We start from the raw sequence: 20,983 nt of genomic DNA on the forward strand, positions 1-20,983 counted from the left end.
AAAAAAAAAGGCGCTCCCCAGAGCGACTCTTTTGGCTTGGTGGCGATAGCGATCTGGCCGTGGCTAGAAGGCGGGTTTATACGCCAGGAGGTGAGGCTCCGGGAGCCAGCCAAGAGGCGCGCTCCCTCTTTGCAGGGTCCACCCCCTTGAAAGCAAAACTTTTTTTCTGCCAGGGTCTGGTCTCAGTGAAGGCGAGCAGAGCGCTTAGGAAGAGGCCGGCGGGAAACGGCGCAGACCCCCGAGCCCGAGGAGGAGGAGGAGGAGATCGGACGGCTCGGGCGCTCGTTTTCGGCCCGTTGGACTTCGGAGAGGCTTTTTTTTCCGTGCCGGGGGCGGGGAGGGGGTCTGCGAGGAGCGCTCCCAGCCCTGGGCCATGTATTGGAAGAGCAGCCAGATGTTTGTGTGTAAACTGGACAAGGACGTGCCTGAGCTTCGCCTCGCGTCGGAGAAGGTGAGCCGGGCGTTTTCTTCTTAAGCAGCTCGCCTTCCTGCTCGGAGCTCTCGGGGACCCGGAGCGGATTCGAATTTGCCTTGCCTCTCCCGGCTGCAATAGGCAGGCCCTTTGCTCCGGAGTAATTTCATGCCTTTCAATGAAACTACTTCGGCTTGTTGATGGCGGGTTAGCAAAATCTTCTCTCCCTTCCCGGTTTGGTTTTTTTTTGTTTTTTTTTTCCTGCGCTGGGCGACTTTCGTCTGGTGGACCCAGTTTCTCCTTCCGGTTCCAAACTCTGAAAGCAAACTTGGCACGGTCTGACCCGACGCCAGATCGGTAGCCCCAGCTGCGAAGGAGATTCAAGAGAGGATAAGCTACAGTTTGCCCGCGTTGTTATTTTTTTTTTCCTTAATCTGACTTTTCATTTAAATAGGAAACGTTAGTACGAAACACCTGCGGGAGGAAATCTAAATTAATCGAATGTTTAGGCTAGAGGACTGGCGCCGCTTCAACCACTTACTCTGGAGTAGTCCCTTGACTTTAAGCCTCCGCGTGGCTTGAGGATTGTTTGTTGTATCCTGGCTTCGAACTATTTAAGGCAATACACTCTTAACCGGCAGGCTTCCTTGTTTTGTTTTTTAAAGTACATTTCCCGGCAATCAACAAGCCAGAGCCAGAATCCTAAAGTCATTATTTTGTCTTCCATGGGACTAATCCGGGGTAAGTGATACAACGCAGACCGTCTTAATTCCCGCCCCCTCCACAGTTTTTCCATTATTTTAGAAGTTATGTCGGCTAATTGAAACTTTCATTTCACCACCCAGAGTCCTTTAGTAAAGACACACCGACTCGATTTTAATTTGGCCAGACTGACGCCAGATCAATTGAACCGGTTACATTTCCAGGAAAGAAACGCTAAGCCAACATCTCGGGATTGCGGGGGATGGCTGCCCTGCGTCCTTCCATTGGGGTCCTCCTGCCCGAAAGAGCCAACGCAGGGGACAAGAAAGGGGCAGAAAAATTAGTCTCCGGCCTTTACTCTGACACGCGGAGGCGAATATCCTTGAATTAGGGCCTTTTTTATAAAAGCCCCTGGAAAAAAAGCGCCAACTAACTTGTTAGGTAGTTGTAGGAAAGGTACCAAGGCGGGGAAGAACTCGCCTCGCCCAGGAGTAGCTCGGTCTTCTCTTCGCCGTGACCATTGCGCCTTGGTGGTCCCAAAGATCTCCCCCCCCCCAAAAAAAAGGCAATTGAACTTTTTTTTTTCTTTTGAGGAATGCAGAGACTTCTTGGTTGAGAAGCGAAACGTTTTCAAAGAAAAAAAAAACCACCAAGAAAGTCCAGTTTTTGGGGTGGGGGGGGAAGCACCTTTGGGACAACCCTGACCTGGATGGTTGAGAATCTCCACAAAACATTTCGCTTTGATGGGTCTTTGTTGGCGATGGCTGAGCTCGGCTCCCTCAGTCGTCTGTGGCCTGAGGCTGCCTAAGATCTGGCTCTTTAAGGGTTAGGAGGCAACCCGCCCGAGTGAGGTGAGGCCTGAGTTAATTGAGGCTAATTAGACCAGGGTTGCGAAAAAGCTGATAAGGGAGAGCGAGGGCCGGGGCTGCTTCCTTACTCGGCCGCCGAGGGGGTCGCTGAGGAGGGAGGTCGAAAGAGCCCGACCGCCTCGCCGTGTCAAGCTCTCTTATATATGCCCCCCTCCCTTCGGTTGACCCAAGGACCAATTGTCCTTAATGACGCCTCCATTAAATTCAGCTGGCTGGTTTCAAGGCTTCTCCTTTCGCGGGACTCTCCTTTTCTCCCGTGAGTTGTGTGTGTGTGTTTTAATTTCTCGAGACGAGCCGTTCTTTCGGCCTATTAACTCCGCCCGGAGAGGTTTAAGTGGCAATTTACACCTCCGAAGGCCAGAGCTGAAAGTGGAGGGCCGCTTCTAATTGCAGCGAGCCGCTCGAGCTCTAAGCAAGCTGAGGCATTTTCATTCAAATCGAGCCCGGCTCTGGCAGCCCCGGCCGGCTTTTGGGAAGGCGGCGGCGGTTGCTGCACTTAGCGCTGGAAGGTTCCCCCCCTCACCTTCAAGGACTCGGCGTCGCCCTGTAATTGCCCTTGTTTAACTTTCTCTGGGAAGGGAGGGGGGCAGGGGTCGACAGCCCCGCTCCCTTCCCTCTAAGGAAACCGAGCCTCGTCGCCTCAGGTTCTCGGCGCTCTCGGAGGCGCTAAAGCGGTCTGGTCTCTCTTTTTTGCAGTTCCCGAAGCTCATGGCTGAGGAGAGCGAGCGAGGGGCAGCCGCTGCCGCAGCAGTGACTGGAAGGAGGCGGAAAAGCGTCGGAGACACGGGGCTGGTAAGAGGGTTTCCTCGTGAGAGGGCGCTTTAGGGAGGGCGGGGGGGGGGCGTCCTTGCGAGAACCCCGAATAGGTTGAAACACATGAAAGAGGGGGGGGGTAGAGAGATGCCAAATTTGGTGTATTAATACGTTATGGAATAATGTGTTTTATTTTTATTTTTTTTTAAAGAGGAGGTGGTGCTCGATTAGCACCCCCCAAACTGCATCCGAAGGATGAGGAAAGGAAGGAGGTGGGATGTGTAGGGTAGTTGAAAGAGAGGAGGAGGTGCAGGTAGGAGCGGGAGGAGGGAAGTAGGTAGGAAGGGTGAAAGAGAGGGCGGATGCAGCGGGGGGGCGGCTGCCGAGCACCTCTGAAAATACGGTTATGTTTAATATGTTTTTTTTTTATTCATGTACACCAGGGGTAGTCAACCTTGGCTCTTTTATGACTCGTGGACTTCAACTCCCAGAATTCCTGAGCCAGCATGGCTGGCTCAGGAATTCTGGGAGTTGAAGTCCACGAGTCATAAAAGAGCCAAGGTTGACTACCCCTGGTGTACACCATATTTGTATTTAGAATTTGTTTATTTGAAAATTAAGAAAAATTTGAAAGGAAACACCTGAAGGAGGGAGAGGGGGAGGGTTTGAATCGGTTGGCGGGAACTCTCCCGGAGGGACAGCTGGCCCAGAAGCGCCCTCGGAGCGCTTGAACGTGGCAGGCAAGAAGCGGCGGGCAAATGCCAAGGGGGTCGCTGCCGGCGGCTCGCGGCTCGCGAATTCCCGCCTGATTTAACGAGGCAGCTGATTGGGCGACTGCAGGCACGTGCGACCCCCCCCCCCACCACCACCACCCCCGCCCCCGCCGCTTTCTTTGCTTTCCGGAGGGAGGGGCGGCTCTGAGCCCGAACTTGTGAGGGATGGTCCCAAAGAAACGAGGTTCGGGGGTAGAAGACGCTGCGGTGGAGCAAAACCTCTGGCGTTTCGTGGAGAGTGGCGGCGGGAGAGACCTTGGCCTTCCAGCCCAGGCGGTCAAAAGCTCCACCACGCGACACTTGCTCTCCTGAACCTGTGGCGCTTTGATTGCCTCGGTTGTCACAATCGCCTGACTCCCCTAACGGATTTTAGGCCCTTGGAGACTGACTGGCCCTGGGCTGGCTTAAAGGAGGAGCGCCTTGTGTTAAGGGTGGCTTATGGTGAGGTGACACTAGCATTGTGGGGCGCGGCAGGAAAACCAAACGAAACAATGCCGCCCATCAAAGTCACGCAGTGTTTCTCAACCTGGACAATTTTAAGGCGTGTGGACTTCAACTCCCAGAATTCCACAGCCAGCGTTGGCTGGCTGTGGAATTCTGGGTGTTGAAGTCCACACGCCTTAAAATTGTCCAGGTTGAGAAACACTGCGCCTAGTTAGATCTGGGCGGGGAAGGGCTTCGAAAGAGACTTTCCCCAAGGCTTGGGTTGAAAGGGGATCTGGAGGGAACAGGAACCAAGTCTCGCTGATGACAGACCTGTGCTTGTGTGTCTCTGTGACAGGTGAGTCCAGAGGTGGTGGCTGATGAGGATTCTTGCTCTTCCTCCACCCCGCTATCGCCATCCTCTTCGCCCCGCTCACTGGCTTCTGGCTCAGGCAGCTGCGGGTCCAGCAAATGCATCTGTAATAGTTGTGGTCTAGAGATTGTGGACAAATACCTGCTGAAGGTGAGCAAAAACACTGGATCTGTGAATGAGAAGGCTTTAGTAGAGTTGCACGGTAGTAATGTTCTGGAAGGGAGCTGCAGTATAAGCTAAAAATAAACTTCTCTTAAGGCTGGAATAGAGCAGCCTTTTCAGAATATTGCTTATCTTATCTGCAAGAGAGGGGGAGAAAGCTACCCTTATTTTCTGCAGCTGAATAAAAGTTGCAGTCTTTTGTGACTCTTCCTGATGGATACATTCGTTTGACTTTAAAGTTGTCTCTGAGTCTCTTCAACAGCTTTGTTGCAACCGATAGCAGTTGTTTGTGGTATAGAATAGTTGTAGAATAAATATTATGTTTGGAAAGAAAAAAGTATTGCTGAAACAATTTCCTTTCGTTGTAATAGATAAGCAGTGGCAAGTGATCACATAGAGAAACTCAGCTTTCAAATACTTTGTAATTATAAAATATCTTGGGGATTAATTTGGAAAAATAGCCTGGATGCCATCCCAAATATTTTCAAATTGTGCCTTCTGCTTTTCTTTGTTTTAATGGACCACATCAGGTGAGCTTAATTCAGGTTGCTATCAACCGGACTTAATGTTCAAAGGAAATTAAATTCAATTAAATGTACCTCTGAGAAACTTGGCAGAAGGTCATCTTCTTTGAACTTTCAAAAATAACATAACACTCCTGAATTAATTTGCATATTTGGTCACTATTAATTCAGGAATGTTGTGGCAGTACAGTATTAAAAGGCAAAAATACTTTGTTAATTTTAATATTTAAACTTAAACTTTGGGTTCAGGGATATTATGCATTAAGATATAATAAAGATTGTTGATTTTTAATTCACAACAAATTTACAACAAATGTTGTAAAACAGCATCTTCTCAACACATTCTATAATTAGAGGCCCAGTGATTTAAGTCTTTATTTGTACATAGCAAATTTGCATGCAATTTATGAATGACTTATGGGTAAATGGGTAATGATCTAATTTAAACTGAAACCTGATTTTATTGGTAGTTTTGATTTTATAGTTGACACATTGCTGCACTTGGCAATAACTTCCTATAAAGAATTTAATATTTCAGTCAGGCCAAATAAATATGTTTGTACGTATGTATTTTCCAAGAATTAAATTGCTTTAATATCTGATGATAAGGACTGGAGGTTAAAATAAGCTATTTTTTTTGCTTTTTAGCTCTATGGAATTGTTGAGTGGGAGAAGCTGATACTTCCTCTCAAAACAAAAAAATGTTTCATCCCCTGCTGGAAATCTTAGCCTAAGTCTTAAAACTGGACTTAGAATACCTTGGCATTAAATATTTATCCACAATAAATGCTGCACTTAAAAACTTGCCAGAGTCACTGAAAAGCAAATAACTACTAAACTCTATAAAAGTACTCAAACCACATTGATCATAGCCATGAGTTCTGGAAAAGCATATGGACTCATTTTCTTCAGATGTCATCCAGTGAAATCATCCAATGATGTTAGGCCTGTGCTTGTGTCTGTTTTTTCTTTAAAAATTGTTGTCTTCCTAATAACTAATAGTATATTCAAGAGACAGTTATTGCAGATGTTTTTGTAATATTCTCATTTACACATAGTTAAAAAAGTGGAATTTGGGAAATACATGACAGGAGCTGATTTTCTGTAAACAAAAGAACAATTTTATTATTGCTCAACTACAAACCAAACTTTCCTAATGTTTAAAGCAAATGTTCTGGAAATTATCAAACACATTGATGTTGGGTAAGGCAATTCTTGAAAATTGAAATGCAGTGATGAACTTGTAAATAGCGCTAAATATATGAATATTATTAATTTTCTCTGGCCCCTACATATTTTTATTTCTAAACTGCTAGCAGCACCAAAGAAACCTCAAGATTCTTTTGATTTCTAATGGGGTTGTTGGTTTTTTTTCCTATCTATAAAACTTAGTCCAGACATTCAGAAAGTTGTATAAATATTATTTTCCAATACTTAGTGTTGTAACTTTAAACTATTGTACTATGATATATCAATAAATTTTACTAGCATGAAAACAACATATTTGTCCAGTTAGCAGACAAGTTTCATTCCACATCATCAATGCTGATTTTAATTTATTTTGAGATTTAGGCAATATTATTTATATATCGTTCATATTTATATTATTTTACCAAGCCCGACTGGATTATGCTGACATTTTAATTTAAGGTCGAAGGCACTTCAGAATTTCAATTCTAAGAAATCATACAGTATGGGTCAAAAAAATATTTTTTGCTTATTGAAATTATAGTGTTACTGACAAACCATTCATAACATCTTACTAAGACAATTTTATTATCTCTGTCACTCCAAAGAAAGTAGATTTGCCTTATACTTTCATCAAATTGTATGTTAATATTCATAAAATGCATGTTTTGACTGTAAAAATAACTCACATTTTAAAAAAGATGTCACAGGAGAATATGTCCCTATTAATCGTATTCTGAACTTCATGTCATAAGTTGAGTGTTGATGGAGAAGGTCTTGGAACTAATAGTGGAGGACTTCCCCCCCCCCCCCACTGTATCCCCTTAATACATGTCTTAATGCTAACATTTGGTCTGTTTCAATTATATGAACCGGCTGTATACTAAACAGGCTTCTGATTTCTATGATATATTGTAACTTCTTATGAAGATATTTATCTAGGATTAGACACTGCAATTCTATATGTTTCTATTCAGAAGTATGAATTTAGTTTTCTGCATGAAAAGATACACAAATTGTATGTCTCTATAGGATCATACCTCGACTTATTCCCTAGTGTAGTGGGACAATTTAAGATGTGAGGTATCCATGGTAAATTTCACAAAGTGGTAAAAGTTGTTCCATTTAGTTTTTGAATTAGAAGTTACTGAAGTAGTTTTGCATGATACCATTTTGAATTAAGTGTGTCTATAGTCATATCAGCCACTATTTATCCAGTTTAATCCTGGATAAATATCTTTATAAGAAGTTACGATACACCACAGAGGTCGGAAGCCTGTTTAATATACAGCCAGTTCATATAATTGAAACAGACCAAATGTTTGCATGATACCATTTTGAATTAAATGTGTCTACAGTCATATCAGCCACTTCACTCCTCGTACAATTATTTATTAAACATAAACATTTATTTCAAATCCTAAAATAACTTGTACATATGTCTATGTTCAACATTCACAGCGAGGCAGAAACAGATCAAGAAACTCATTCTCAACAGAATAAGTCATTTATCTTTTTTAAATATGTGCAAAATTAGAATCTTTGTCATTTTACATTGTTAACTCTTGTTTCATAAATTACTCAAATAAGTGATGTCAGATTTCAATTTTCTTTTTCCTTCCTAGGTAAATGATATGTGCTGGCATGTACGCTGCCTTTCCTGCAGTGTATGCAGGACTTCTTTAGGAAGGCATACCAGTTGCTATATCAAAGACAAAGACATTTTCTGCAAACTAGATTATTTCAGGTATACTATGGAACTCAAGTACATGTTATTATTTTAAAACAGCAAATGTAAATCTGTGGAATGTTTTTCTGTGCAGAGATACATGCTCAACTTGCTTTGGATGGAATATTATCTGAGGGCAGAGTGCTACACCGAAACAAATATATATGTTCCTCTATAATGTGATATATACATATACATGTATATATATATACATTTCCCAATTTAAAAGATTAATATATATATTATATATATATATATATATATATATATATATATATATATATATATATATATATATATATATATATATATATATATATATATATATATATATATATATATATATATAATATACATATTAATCTTTTAAATTGGGAAATGTATAGTATAGTCTTACTTTCAGCTTAAAAGATTCTCTTAAGAACAAACTATGTATATAGAGAGGCAAAGATTAATTTGCATCTTGCTAGATTAGTTTAGTTTAGATTTAGATTTCAGATTTAGTCTAAACATTAATTTAGATATAGATCTTTAGATTTCTCCCAGACTTTTGGTCTAATCATGTAATGGTAGCAGCAGCCATACTGTAGGGTGTTCCTGGCAATTTTGTGGTGCTAGGTGCAGTAGGCTTCCACATACCCCTATTGGTTGTAGTTAAGTAGGTTTTTATCTAGTTATGGTCAAAATATTATTCTGTGTTTTTATACTGTTTTTTAATACTGTGAGAAGGAATTTGAAGCTTGAAGAGTACTAGGGAACATAATACAAGCATGAACAATTCATGCCACTGCTAGCCAACCACTACTCCTCTCATTTGGGCACTATAATAGAATTTTGTTTTCTTCAGCTAATTATAAGGTTTTATTTATTGTGGGCATGTCAACTCCATCCTTAATCTTGATGGCAGTATTTATTGTCAGCTTAAAAGCAACACAACTATATAACCTATGGTCTCTGTGTACGCTTGGTGGAACATGGGGGTTACAGGTGATTATCTTGAATATATCAGTGTTCCATCATAGAAATACATCCAGCGTGGTCTCTTTTCTTTCTTCAATAGTAATTATATTTAAAAAGGTATGGTACATGCTGAAAAGTAATTGCTAATGTTAAGCAGATTATATTTGCTGTGGTGGTGTTTTTTTTTTTAGCTAATTACCAAAATTCCAGGTGCTTTTTAACATCCTTGTATCATGCATGGTAACTTTAATACTCAATGAACTAGAAATCTCAAATTCTAATTTGTCCTAATGTGAATGATACATTGGCCCCACTCCCCCTTGCATATCTCAAAATGTGTGTGCTCTGCAGAGTATGTCATCAGAGGCTGGAATATTTGCTTTTTATCCTCAGTGTGGTAGTTGATTAGCCTTCTTACTGAAATCAGAGTGGATGAAGTGCTTAATGTCATTGGATCATATATGCTGGTCCTGATGAAAACATTATTTTATTCTTCTTTTATATGCTAGATGGAATATAAATAATTGCCCAACAGTAAAATTATTTCCTTGGGGTGGTACATAATTTTGTTGTTAATTGCGAAGTCGTGTCCGACCCATCGCGACCCCATGGACAACGTTCCTCCAGGCCTTCCTGTCAAACACAATTACCAATGGAAGAGAATATTTGTAGCACAGGGTTGAACTCTGTCCTTCTGTCTGAGCTTGATTGTTTTCTTCAAGACGTTTCATTACCCAACCGAGTAATATCAGCAGTGCTACAAGGGCCACTTGTATATAAATACGGAGCAAATCCCACTCCCTTCTAGCACTGCTGATGTTACCTAGGTTGGTAATGAAACATCTACAAGAAACCAATCATCTTATTTGACAGTAGGGTCAAGTTTTCAAAAAAAGTGTTTGAAGTTCCTAAGATGTTTTCTGTTCAATCTTACTGTCTTCTTCCTATCTTCATCTGTTTACCTTCACAAAGTGCAGTTACTTTCTCTAGCACTAAAGTATTTCTATTTCACTGCCTCCACAATGGGGAAGTAACTATTCCTGCATTCTCTTCAGAGCATCCACACCAACTAAGATACATCACTGAAGTACTTTACTGCTAGAATAAACTACTGCTATTTGAAAGAGTAAGTGAAAATATAGCATTTAATTACTAAGGGTTTGGGATTTATGACCACAGCGTAAACCTATACTTTTCATTTTACATAAAGAAGTGTAAAAAATTTGTTTTAATTATACTTGACCAACATTTTTTCATCCAAGTATGTAAGTATAGGTGGCCTGCATTGTTTAATAATTATAATTATTTGTGAAATCTTAATTTACAGATCTGAGGTTTAGAAAATTTTAGTAAATTTCTAAAGATATACTGGGCAATAACTGCATTGATTTTGGCAGATTTAATGGTGCTATTGCACACTCTATCATACGGTTTTTTTTAACATTCTCAGTTTATTTTTCCTTCAGTTGATAGCAATATACTAGCTGAGTAAATATTGTCAAAATATTGAAAGAAATATATTTCTATAAAAGTCTTTATCGTCTCACTTTGAAAGAATTATCTATTTGGATTACTGCAAAACACTCTTGTGTGGAACTGCCCTTGAAAATTGTTCATAAATTATAGGTTATGAGGACGTTAAAGCTATGGGAAGTATATCACACCTCTTTTAAAAAAAAAAAACAAATGAGAAATTGATCATTTTTTAAAAATATGTATATATCTTTTTTTCTTTTGCACATGATTGAGTCATCCGATTGGAATTAGAATGGAGGTAGATATTGATCCTACTGTGGTCTTCATTCAAACTGGAGGAACTGTTTCAAATATTTTAATAAAGAGAAAGATACATTTTTCTATGGAAATGGGGCTCTTGCATTTTCAACAATGGGCAAAGATGCAAGGCCTTACTCTTCCTTTTATTAAGACACAAATATGTGACTTAATATAATATGATAAAACAGTAGTTACTATTGCTCTTTTGCTCTTTGATGCCCATGCCATTAATGTCTCATAGATTCCAGTATATAAATATAATGTATTTAATCTATATCCAGTATTGTGTGCCTGAAGAGCATTTTGATGGTATATTCCATAATATGAAATCAAGAAAGAATCTACTGTTTGTCTAAATCTTGACCAAATTTGCCAAGTATTTACTGGGTTGGATGGTTAATTTTGGTTTTCACTGCTAGCACTGAGCTTTTATATCTTCCTTCCATCATTTAGTTGCTATTACATTTAAATCATCTTGTTTTGGTTTTTAACTGTAGATTATCTGGACACAAAAATAGCATATTTGTTCAAAATAGCATGTCTCTTGACTTTTTGGCTTTAAAAAAAAAATACGGTGGAATTGAAAAGGTTAAGGATTCTAGATGACTGATGATACCACATTTCACAAAGATACACAACTGAAAGGGATTAGCAATCTCAACTATATCAAGGTAAAATCCAGTGTGACTTCATGTATATAACATAACGGGGTTCCTGAGTAATATGCCTGTGCTTAGGTATCTCCCTTATGGTTTTTTTCAGAAGCCCTGGAAGGCATAGAGGAATGACATGTCAACAGTACAAAAGCAATTTCTTCTTTGGGTTGACAAAATGCAATGGAAATTAAACACTCCAAATCCAGGCTTTTTCTGAGGCCAATAGCGTTAACTATAAACTTCAGGCAAAGTGATGTTACAGAATCAGGCCTGTGACTTGTGTTTCATTTGTTCTCGCTCTTCTTCTGTAGACGCTATGGAACCCGCTGTTCTCGCTGTGGTAGGCACATCCATTCTACTGACTGGGTTCGAAGAGCCAAGGGAAACGTGTATCATTTGGCCTGCTTTGCCTGTTTCTCTTGCAAACGGCAGCTCTCGACAGGAGAGGAGTTTGCTTTGGTTGAAGAGAAAGTCCTCTGTAGGGTGCATTATGATTGCATGTTGGACAACTTGAAAAGAGAAGTTGAAAACGGTAAGCTTGCCTTTTATCCTGGGAAAGGCCTTTTCAGTTCTGGTCCCTGTAGATGCAGATAGTTCCTTCTCCTCCAGCATTTTGCAAACCAGTTAAAAACCCTTTTCCACCGTGCTTTTACTGTTAGTTAATTGTTGTGGTCGTCCATGTAGGATAGCTCATCCAGCTTCTGTGTTCTTTCTTATGTCTAGACTTTGTCACATGCCATCCTGAATCTTGAGGTCAATCTTTGAATGCCTTTTGAAAACCAATTTCTAACTTGATAAATTGTTCCATAGTTAATGTGTCCGTTGATAGTGTGGCTTCAGCGTTAAGAGAAGTTGACTTTCAGTAGCTTTTAATCTGTCTGGAGAATTTTACCTTATCTCTAGTCATGATCAGGAATGTAGCTGTGGTGAAAATTATCCTGAAATGCAAGTTGCTTCAGAATACAGATTCCCTGTCCAGGTGTACTAGAATATATATTTTTTTATTTGTATTCAGCATTGTGGTGATACTATTCTGGGCGATAAAGTTTTTTTTTTTTTAAAAGACTTCATTAAAAATGTCAAAACAAAGCACAATAGGTTGTTTGGCAATAATTAGATTTTTGCAGTTCTTTCAAAACATATTAACATTGAAGGCATATTTGCCTTTAAAGAAACACATGTTCACTTCATTTCAGTGCTTTCAATTGGTAGATTTGGTTGTCGAAATTTAGCCAATGGGAAAAGTTATGTCTACGAAACTAGATGGTAGTTATCTATATGAAATTTATTGGACTTAATTTGTCTCTGCTAATTGCAAAATAAAAACTAATTTTCACCTGCATGTTCTAATCTGCCTGGTAGCTTGTGAATTTATTTTTAGATATAGACTAGGTTTATAATACAGATGTCACTCTGAAAAATTGCTTTAAATTATTTCATTATTCTGAATAATTATGAAATATGTAAAATGTGTATAAGTAGTCAAATTCCAGGCTACCTGTTTCAAAATAGTATATAATGGATATTTTCATAGTTTAAGTATATTCTGAATACTGGAAGTTGATTATAAAGGAATATCTGTAAATAATAACTAATATCCGTGCTACAATTGGACTTCTTCTCTCTTTAATTTCAGGGAATGGTATTAGTGTAGAAGGTGCATTATTAACAGAGCAAGATGTTAATCATCCCAAGCCAGCAAAAAGAGCTCGAACCAGTTTCACAGCAGATCAGCTGCAGGTAGAAACATTGAATCGTAGACTGCTATAATCAGACCTATGGTGGGGAACTGAGCATAGCCACGATGCAGAAGCATAACAATTGTACACGGTGCATAATTTTAAAAATTCTGTATAAATTAGTTGTTTATAAAGAAATTATACGCTCAATGGTATACGATTTCTCTTAATACCAAGACACAGCATGTTCCTGGAATACATTTGTGAGCTTTTGCTGTTTCATATGAATTAGTTACTCTTCAAGCTTTTCAATTTCCCTCAAGGCAGTTAGTAATTCTGTAAAGTGAAAGCATAAATGCTGATCTCTTTGGACTACTTGATGAATTTGATTAAATCAGACCTTTACACGACTCCCATAATCATAATAGGAGGTTAAATAGTTTCAGTTTTATGTAACATGAAGAAAGATACTAGGAAATCTGCAAGCGGCAGATTTCCAAAGAGCATAAGCTTTTCTATATTTTTGATGCCATGCAAATGCAACAGTATGTGACAATCAAAACTGTTGTTCTTCACACCAAGCAGAGTGTCATAGTTAAACGATGGGATTAATTTAGTGTTTGCTGCCAAATTGTGTTCAGAATATTAGCTGATATCTTTGTACTGCAGAACAGGATATCCCATACAAGCCATATTGCTGCAAAATAAGTGCAAAGAAATATGTCTATGAACTGTATTCAGTTACTTCATTATTGCTTTATTTTGTTGTAAATAAATTGGAAACTTAATGTATTTTAGCATTCTTCTTAACTGCTTATTTAACTCTGTTGCATTGGCCACCATAATGTTGTCATCCTTTTAGGAGTTTTCTTTAATTGTTGTTTTGCAATTAAAATAATAAAATTTGTTTTAATTGTTGTTTTAGTCTAAGTGTTAGTGTTTCAGATATTAATTTTGATCTCGTAAATACACATAGGATATTTATTGAACATTTAAATTAAATGTTTTTATTTAGATTAAAATTTAAACCCCACCTCTTTTAACAAAACGTGCAGAAAAAAACAAAACAAAATAAACAAAATAAAACAAAATAGTTTACCATATATTTAAAACAAGGTAACCTACTGTCAAAATAATAAACCAAGAATAAAGAAAGTGAAGAGACAAAAAAGGAGAACCTTAACTGAAAACTCTACAATTGGCAGAATTATTTCCAGTACATTGTATTTACTTTTCTTATATGAAATTATCTTATTTTAGAAATTACAACTCTAGCATTTTTTAAAGAAAATTATGCATTTTAGGATCTTATTTAGGGAACATAAAAAAAGCTGACATACTAATACAGGTAGTCCTCAACTTACAACAGTTCATTTAGTGACTGTTTGAAATTACAACAGCACTGAAAAAAGTGAAATAGGACCATTTTTCACGCTTATGACCGTTGCAGCATCTCCATGGTCACGTGATTTACATTCAGATATTTGACCACTGGTTCACATTTATGACTGTCGCAGTGTCCCGGGGTCACGTGATCACCTTTTGCGATCTTCTGACAAGCAAAGTCAATGGGGAAGCCAGATTCACTTAACAACTGTGTTACCAATTTAACAATTGCAGAGATTCACTTAGCAAATATGGTAAGAAATGTCGTAAAAAGGGGCAAAACTTAAAAGAAATTTCTCATGTAGCAACATAAATTCTGGGCTGAAATGTCTTAAGTCGAGGACTACCTGTAGTTCAGAAATCCAAGTGTAATCAGTTTGGGGAAAATCCTAAAACAATCTACTGCTCCTATAAATTTTAGACTATTTAGATGACTATCTCTTGCAACCCTGTAAGTGAGAATTTTAGCAAGAGGGATGTTGTGTTGTGATCTATTTACAGTTCACAGACTTTCAAACACTTGTTTAGTGACCGTTCCACTGTAAAAAGTGACTTATGACCATTTTTCGGACTGTAGTGGCATCCCTAATCAAAATTTGGAAGCTTGGCAACTGACATGAATTTAGGACAGTTGCAGTGTCCCAGGGTCATGTGATCTCTTTTTATGACCTTCTGACCAGCAAAGTCAATGGGGAACCTGGATTCACTTAAAAACTGTGACAAGAAAAATTGTAAAATGCGGCAAGCCTCACTTAATGTCTGTCTTGCTTAGCAACAAAAATTTTGGGCTCAGCTATGGCTGTTAATCAAGGACTACCTGTATAGTTCTTTAATAGAAAATTCAATGAAAGCTGGAATCCTTTTGAAATGTTTTGCACTATATCACTAAAGGACATTGGATTTTATAAAACAAATGTGAATAATAGTCCTTTCTCTATGCAGGGCTTTTCAACCTTTTCACCCATTGTACCACTTTTAGGATATGGCAATATCCGAGTACCACCAGCCACCTAGCAAGGTGTCAAAAACTTGATGACCAAAAAAAAGAAAAGAAAAGAAAAAGTGATAAAGTACAGGTAGTCCTCGACTTACAACAGTTCGCTTAGTGACTGTTCAAAGTTACAATGGCACTGAAAAAAGTGCCCCCCCAAGCCACAGTCGAGCAAGACACCTGCCTGCCCACCCGGCGGCACTCTTCCTCCTGTCCAAGGTTTTCATTGTTGTGAGCATTTCTGTTGAGGATTGGCAGTGGGGGGGGGTGTTTGGTTTTTATTCCCCCCGTTTGCTAGGTGGTTGCAGCAGGTTTTGGTCACTTCACATGACCCTGGGACACTGTGACCATTATAAATATGAATCAGTTGCCAAGCATCTGAATGTAAATCATAAGACCCTGGAGAGGCTGCAACATTCCAGCTGATTGGTGCTTCTTCAGGGCTCAGCAGAAGCACCAGGATCAGCGCTGAGCTCCAGATGGAGCCTGGCATTGATCCTGGCCCTTCTGCTGAGCCCTGACAGCCCTGCAGCTCCAGCCGTTTCTCGCTCAGGCTTGTGTGGTGCTGCCACCAGTTCAGCTCATTCCCCTCCCCCGCTACCACTTTTCTAGGATGGTCGCGTACCATCTGCCAGGTGCCAATGTACCACAGGTGGTACCTGTACCACTGGTTGAAAAGCCCTGCTCTATAGATATATAATCAGCTTTACCACATGACTTGTACATGCTACTGGCAAGCTAAAAACAATGTAAGAATTCTAAAACTAACTATGAATAAAGGAATTAGGGAAGAGAAAAATTTGTATGTTTTGTGAAACGTCTCCTGGTAGGATTCATATATTTTGACTTGATAAAACACAAGTAGAAAGTAACAAGGGTGAATGTGTTACATAGACATGATTTAATGGTCTTATGATAAATTCCCATTGTATGTATTTCAATGACAAATTAGCATAATTTTGTTTTGATTTAAAAAAAAAAAAAGAATTCAGGTCAATTCTGCTCTAGTGCTTTACTATGATTATAAGCCTTTAGTAAAGCCATGAACTTTCACAGGCCTTCATGATAACAATAGAACTTTATTTGACCATTTGTAGTAAGTTTCTAGGTCACTGGTGCAATGAATAGTTATTAAGCCATATTACAATTATTTGGCAAGCTCTACTCCTCAATAGTACTTTTTCCTTCAAAAGTACTATTGAGGCTACAGCATGACTGTTTCTTGATTATTTGTGCAGTTTTTGCCAGTATGCCATAAACATGCTGATTCTTTTTCAGGTAATGCAAGCACAGTTTGCTCAAGACAACAATCCTGACGCACAAACACTGCAAAAACTGGCAGAAAGAACAGGCTTGAGCAGGCGTGTGATACAAGTAACTATACTGCATATTTCACAAGTATTGTGACCAAAGTTCTCCAGTTTTATAAAGCTCAAAAAGTCCAGTTTAAGCTAAAATAATGTATAATAGTTCAAAAACACTTATTTTTCCATACACTTAATGTTTCCTATTAAATACTTCCACATGGCTGAAGCAATATGATTTATAGTTATCAGCAACACAAGTCATAGTTATAATGACTGGGTATGTTGATACTGTAACCTTCTATAGAGCCTCTACAGAATCTCTATATATGACTGGAGAAAAAATACGTATGAGATTTTATTAATTGGATTCTATCTGGAATCCCACAACTGATACACTAAAGTTAATTTTTTAAATTCATCTGTTTAGCATGAAAATAAAAATCTTAACAACTAACCAAATTCTTGTTTTTGTTTTTGTTTTTTTTGTTTCATTTCCAGGTATGGTTTCAAAATTGTAGAGCACGCCATAAGAAACATGTCAGCCCCAATCACTCATCCACTGCTCCTGTTACAACAGTCCAAGCCTCTAGACTTTCACCACCAATGTTAGAAGAAATGGCATATTCAGCATATGTGCCACAAGATGGGACAATGTTAACAGCTCTCCATAGTTACATGGATGGTAGGTACAGTGGCTTGCTATAACTACTCTGTGGACTTGAGAAGATTGGGTGAAATGAATCCTTTAGCTCAGGGTTGGGCACCATGCAACCTATAGGCTGCCAATTCTGCCTTTATTTTGTGCCCAATATCATGTTTGTGAAAAACCCTAGCTTTTCCAGGGGGTTGTTTAAAAAAAAAAAGAATTAAAAACTCCATGACCTACTGTTGCAGAGAGACATTTGAAATGAGTAGCAATGTCTGCTATTGGCTCAGAAGGGAAACAGGAGCTTTACATACAATATTTCTCCTCAAAAATAAATGCTTTAAAGTGTGCTACTAATTTATTATTTCACTTTGTTAAAGGGGCTGATTCTGAGGCTTCTTGCATTATGTTGAAATCGCATGGAAAGAATGGAATTATGTGTAATTAATGTGGTTCTATCCATTTGCAATATAGAATCACAGGCATTAAATTCAGTGTAAAGAACTATTCTCCTCACCCACTAGTGGAATTCTGAATCCTAGACTTAAAATATGATAGCATCATTTCCTACGTACCTTCTTGAATTTTTCATATTACTTCTCCAAAGATTCCATTCAGGTCTGCAGTATACAATGTTTGCCCTTATTCTTATAGTTATCTATCAATATGGGTGGTATAAGAATTCTTCAAAGAAAAGCGAGATAATTCACATGCAAAACTAGTTTTTGTAGATAATAGTTGGATGATTGATAGTGAAGTTGCTCTCCCCATGGCCTTTCACGGGTCTTCATGATAACAGTAGAACTTTATTTGACCATTTCTAATAGGTTCTTAGGTAAATGGGGCTATGAGTAGGTATTAAGCCATATTACAATTATTTTGCAAGCTCTATTCCCAAAGAGTATTTGGGATTATAATCAACTCTAGCTCTGGATTTATCCATAGCTAGAACTCTTTTTTTTTCTTCAATACAATGAGAGTGGGACTTTTCTTCTCCAGTATAACCTTTTGTGCATTAAAGAAATAATGAAATGTTTAAGCACACATTCCACCTATCACACTATTTGAATTTCACATTTTTTAAGGAGAAAAGGAGTCCAACACCTTCCCAAAATGTTAAAAGGTATTATTTACATAGCACTTAAAACACAGACATACACTCCCTAATCTAATTATTCATGTAGATGAAAGAAATATATAATATTAAGGTACATTGACCTATTCTAGGCATATTTTGGTACCCATGATTGATTAAAAAAGAACACCTAGTTCTAACAAAAGCTGTGGCTTCTCCTTTTAGCTCAAATACTGTAGCTATCATCATTTAAAGTACTATATATATTTATGATGAAAATTTTCTTAGTTATAGATGTGTTCAACAAGACATTAAGCGAAGTTGCAATAAAATTCCTGCAACTTGCAGAACTGCGGGTATAAACACAGTTCATATGGGAGAAGCAGGCATCACTAAGGGTATGAACATCTGGAAAGCACTGTCTTTCTAGACATGGACTCTTTCACAAGCTGTGAAATGGGTACAGCTTGTTAGTATCCTGGCCATATCACTACAATTGGGTTTTTTTTTAATTCACAAGTAATATTTTTCTACTTCCAGCCTGGCTGATCAAAAATCTTTCTATTTTTGTAGTTCATTCACCTTCTGCTCTTGGACTCCAGCCTTTGCTATCCCATTCAGTGACACAATTGCCAATAAATCACAGCTGATTTATTTATTTCAGGGACATGAGATTAAGGAGATACATTCTGAGTCACCTATTGTACTCTGTCATTGAAAATCAATTTAATCTTAAATAGCATCCAAAGTATTTTGAAGACCATTTTGTTGTCCAAGTATGTAAGTATAGATGGCTTGCAGGACACTTTTATGGCTTTCTCCATAAATACTGTATGTTTACAAACTTTATTGAAGAGAAACATCTTCTTCTTCTTCTTTTTGTATTGTCTGGAAGTAGTCCATTCTAGCTATGTGTTTGTTAATTTATTTATCATCAAAAGAGCACTTTGCCTAAAAGACAGGACTGACAATTGTGCAAAATGTTTACAATTCTTTGTGAAATTATAGTTCATCATTAGTTTGTATCTGTAAATTATTGTTATTAAAGTATTACTTGTATTTGAGTTACATGCAGCCTATACTTCAAAGCTTATGTCCACAAATTGGCAAAATTTCAATTGCCAACCTTCTCCAATTGACCTAAATAAAGCCTTCTGTTGTAGCATGCCAAACAAATATGGCAATGTGTTAATGGTATAATTGTGATTTTTAAAAAAATAAAAGTACAGCATGATTTCACTAGTTGTAAGGATATAAGCAGAAAGCATTCTCTGTAATTGTTGACTCTGGAAAGGGTAATGACAACTTGATGTGAAATCATTTAAATATAAATGACATTGAACATTAATGATCCATACTACAAAAAGAAAATGCACTATTGGGCTACTTAGCACTTTTCTATTTCTTCTGGTTTGGCTTTCTCCAGGATATATTTTAACTACCAAAGTTTCTGAGTTATGTAGCCATTTAGTAGTCCAACACAATCCTTAAATACCCTAAATCTTTTTAAGCAGTAGCCTAGTAGTAGTGAACTTAAAAGGATTAACCAATAAATCTGTTTCACCCTGAGTTCAGCTTCAGGTATTGATACAGACATCCATATCTCCTATAGCTATTTTGGTACATATATTTATAAATCAAATGCAGTGATCTGTGGATCCAGAGGGGAAAATATGCTTCAAAGCATGAATATTCCATTTTTTGGCCTTCAAGGAGTTACGTCTAGCTAATTATCATTAATCACAGTTTTTTGTCTGGTAACATCTGTCATTCTTGAGATTTCTGAAGCTTTCTTGAGATCCCTATAATGACAGTGTTGAGAAAGTTTAGCTCAAACTCCATACTCAACATACAATTGCGACTAAGCAATGAATTTATTGCAACCAAGATCTTTGGTTGCTGATCATGATTCTTTAGATACAATTCCTATGCAAATAACAGCATATAAGCCAAGTAATATATCTAGATATTTTTATGCAATATTTTATGTAAAGCCAGGTTAAATGCATTGATTTTTATCATCATCAGTTCTTATCCTGAGGTTTTAAATATAGGATGATGGCACTGGTTGACTTTATTACTCACTAAAAGGTGCTATCATAATTAATATAGAATTTAGCTTTACGGTATACGGTATACACAACATATATTTCAATATTTATTAACTGAGCAACAATTGCATACTATTACACGACAGATCCGAAGACCCAGCTCATATACAGGAAACCAAATATTGGAAATTTCAAGAGTTTTTACTTACTTCTTTTACACAATTCAAATGATTTAATGTGGAAAGCATGTGTAACACACATAAGGGTAGTGTCTTTTAAAACACTGTATATTTAACAACTATGCAAGAAAAATGGATTTACATACAGTATATGGAGACTGTACGCTCCTAGAAAGATTTGCAGATTTGGGTCAAGATGTCTGTTTTTAATAATTACTGATACTATAAGGGGGTTTGAATTATTAATAGTCTTAACATGTTTTAAAATTCTATGAATGATGAATCCAGTCTTTTCACCTGTTACTTTAGAATTGCTCCACAGCTGCCGCCTTTCTCATTGTTGCTCCTTGCCTTTTGACATGCAGTACT

At 38.0% G+C, this 20,983-nt stretch overlaps 1 protein-coding gene across 2 annotated transcripts; it reads left to right on the plus strand.

Annotated features, from left to right (window-relative positions):
- The first annotated feature begins 2,691 nt into the window (after nucleotides 1-2,691).
- LHX8 (LIM homeobox 8) lies at nucleotides 2,692-19,647 on the plus strand. 2 transcript variants are annotated; one of them, XM_015813215.1, is made up of 8 exons: nucleotides 2,692-2,775; nucleotides 4,291-4,455; nucleotides 7,805-7,926; nucleotides 11,612-11,832; nucleotides 12,937-13,040; nucleotides 16,635-16,730; nucleotides 17,162-17,345; nucleotides 18,958-19,647. In XM_015813215.1, exons 1-8 carry the CDS (start codon nucleotides 2,692-2,694, stop codon nucleotides 19,032-19,034), a joined length of 1,053 nt encoding a protein of 350 aa, XP_015668701.1. In that variant the 3' UTR covers nucleotides 19,035-19,647. The 2 variants fall into 2 exon arrangements, with proteins under 2 accessions (XP_015668701.1, XP_015668700.1); XM_015813214.1 differs by lacking the exon at nucleotides 18,958-19,647 and having other exon boundaries at nucleotides 17,162-18,494.
- The last annotated feature ends 1,336 nt before the right edge of the window (nucleotides 19,648-20,983 follow it).

The sequence above is a fragment of the Protobothrops mucrosquamatus genome, unplaced genomic scaffold (genome assembly GCF_001527695.2).
Source record: "Protobothrops mucrosquamatus isolate PMUCROS unplaced genomic scaffold, P.Mucros_1.0 scaffold142, whole genome shotgun sequence".
NCBI lineage: Eukaryota > Metazoa > Chordata > Lepidosauria > Squamata > Viperidae > Protobothrops > Protobothrops mucrosquamatus.

What these genes read in the sequence shown, in the direction of transcription:
- LHX8 (XM_015813215.1), top strand. Translation starts at nt 2,692, where the DNA reads ATGGCTGAGGAGAGCGAGCGAGGGGCAGCCGCTGCCGCAGCAGTGACT. An exon ending in GCGTCGGAGACACGGGGCTG is followed by an intron (nt 2,776 to 4,290) that starts GTAAGAGGGTTT and finishes TCTCTGTGACAG; the next exon opens with GTGAGTCCAGAGGTGGTGGC. An exon ending in TGGACAAATACCTGCTGAAG is followed by an intron (nt 4,456 to 7,804) that starts GTGAGCAAAAAC and finishes TTTCCTTCCTAG; the next exon opens with GTAAATGATATGTGCTGGCA.